Source organism: Gymnoscopelus braueri (assembly GCF_963280865.1).
Source record: "Gymnoscopelus braueri genome assembly, chromosome: 2".
In the NCBI taxonomy this organism is placed as follows: Eukaryota; Metazoa; Chordata; class Actinopteri; order Myctophiformes; family Myctophidae; genus Gymnoscopelus; species Gymnoscopelus braueri.
The window spans coordinates 57,160,953-57,163,452 of record NC_137604.1 but is presented as its reverse complement, the minus strand read 5'-3'; the positions used below and the strand labels follow the sequence as shown (position 1 = coordinate 57,163,452).

At 41.7% G+C, this 2,500-nt stretch overlaps 1 protein-coding gene across 1 annotated transcript in view; it reads right to left on the bottom strand.

Moving 5' to 3' along the window:
- The window catches only part of LOC308076303 (guanine nucleotide-binding protein subunit alpha-12-like), a 35,985-nt gene that overhangs the window by 24,676 nt on the left and 8,809 nt on the right, over positions 1-2,500 (bottom strand). The window contains exon 2 of the mRNA XM_080416541.1: positions 310-528. Coding sequence (XP_080272667.1) covers positions 310-528 — 219 coding nt within the window. The remainder of the gene's footprint in view (positions 1-309; positions 529-2,500) is intronic.

The window sequence follows — 2,500 nt, the reverse complement described above, 5'->3', positions numbered from 1 at the left end:
TAAACATGTAGTGTTGTTGTTAGTAGGAATAGACACAGAAGCACCCAGGAGGAAGTGGACTAAGAAAGGGGAGGAGTCAAACCGAGTTCCCGTTTCTACACAAAAAAGGACAACGTGCCCCCAGAAGCAAAAACAAAAGAGGAAAAAATATATATTTTCCTATTCTTTCTTTTTAAGATTGGGTTCCCAGATTGGTGTGTGTGTGTGTGTGTGTGTGTGTGTGTGTGTGTGTGTGTGTGTGTGTGTGTGTGTGTGTGTGTGTGTGTGTGTGTGTGTGTGTGTGTGTATGTGTGTTTTTTAAGAACTCACCAGCTGGAACTCGGAGCGTCGTGCGTACGCCCCCTGTATGCCGGTGTCCGCCCACAGCGCCCCCAGTGCCATCACGTACAGCTGGAACTCGCCGGGCTCCACGCCCGACACTCCGGCGCGGCCCTCCCACGACATCACCAGCATGCCCTGCTTCTCGTTCTCACAGCTCTGCCAGCCGATGCCCAGCTTGTCCCTGGCGTCCACCAGAACGCGCATGCCCTGGAGAGAGAGAGACACCAGACACAACGTTGGACGACGCTGTCTTCTTAACCACTTAACCCATTAAGACCTGGAACGCATCTGTGTCACTTTAGATTTATTTTGCTATTCAAAAATAGCAGATATACAAGCTCATAGCGCGGCACCGGGTAAATGGATAAAGAGGTTAAAATGATTGTGATACTATATTAACTACTTTTGATGCCCCCCCCCCCCCCAAGGACCCCACTTTGAGAACCACTGACTTTTCAGTGATTTTTTCCCCCCCCTAAAACATAATCATCAGGTATTATGGTTATACTAGGAAGATTGTTTTCAAAAAAGTGTACAGAAATTATGTTTTTATGTGGACACGCCTCCAGTTCATTAAGTATACCTGGTTCTCACCTTAGCACCTCCTCCACCACCTTAGCACCACCCACCTGTCCTAGTCCCTCCTCCTCCTCATGCCCACACCTGTTGTGTTATGATAATGAGGGGGAGGGTATATTTTTTACTATGTCACTAAAGCGCTGTTTTTCTATTGGCACGTTTGACCCTCAAGGTTTCAGCCTCCAGGTAGAAACTCAAAATAGTCAGAGAAGACATAAAACACCATAAAAACACCACCAGGGGGCTTAATGAAGTTCTATCAACCTCATAGACACATGAAAAACAGAAAAAGTGCAAAACCATGGCACCACCTCTTTAGGTACATACTTCATCCTAAAAGAGCGAAACAAGCAGATCTGTCGATTTGTTGTTATGCTATTTTCAAAACCTTTTTGATTTCCCCTACAAAGGCGGGTAGAAAGTGGGTGAATAACTCGATTGAAAGGAAGAATAGTTTTTAAAGCACTTTTTTAAACAATGTTACAAAGTGCTTAAACAATCAGAAACAGCAATCAAACAAAACAATGCAATAACAATAATGAAGTTTACAACAGGGCAACAGAGCAATGACGAACAGGTGTCAGAGATTGAATATGGACTGTCTGGGACATTTGCTTTCTATTCAAGGAGATAAAAAGGCCTTTCTGTAGAAATGGGTTTTTAACCCATTCAATCCGGGAACGCATCTGTGTCATTTTAAGATTTCTTTGGCTATATACAAGCTCATAGATATAGATATACAAGCTTATAAAGCAGCACCGAGTGCCACGCTATGAGCTTGTAGTTCTGCTATTTTTTTGGAAAATTCTTAAAAATCTGTGAACATTTTTAACTAAAATCTTTGCTTCTGGGGGTCCCTGGAACAAAATGGGGGGGGGGGGGTCCGCGGACAAATAAATGTCATTTTGGGGGTCCTTGACATGAAAAAGTTTAAGAACCACTGATATTATAGCAACATAAGTTTTGTCACAAAAAAAAGCGAGGATTTAGGAGACATTTGTAGAATCCCCAGAAAAAAAGATTTGAGTTACAAATGTTTGCTTAAAAAAACATATATATTCAAAGAATTGCAAAAACGTTGTATATTTGCTATTTTTGAATAGCCCAAAGTATAAAATAATGGTTATAAAAAGCTAAAAAGTCTAAAATGACACAGTATGCGTTCCCGGATTGAATGGCTTAAGATGGATTTTAAACCTTGTTAATGATCTGGTTAAATGGCATAATGACATTTAATGCGAAAGCTACATTTAGTCATAAAATTTTGCTGACTCTCTGCTTGTTTGTCGTGTATTGTTTGAGTGTAAGTTCACGCAAAAGGCAACTCATGTGTCATCTGACCGATGCTGTCGCTCTCTCACTGACCAGTGACCACGCTGTAAGTACAAACATCCATCCACACACCGCACTAATGACCTCACAGTGACCACACTGTAAGTACAAACATCCATCCACACCGCACTAATGGAAACGAAAGACGTTTGACCATCTCATGCGCGTCTTCATTCGTAGAAATCCTCATTCGTAGAAATAAGTATAATAAACAACATGACATCCAGTGGCGTAAAGTAACTAAGTACTGTGCTAAGTACAATTTTGA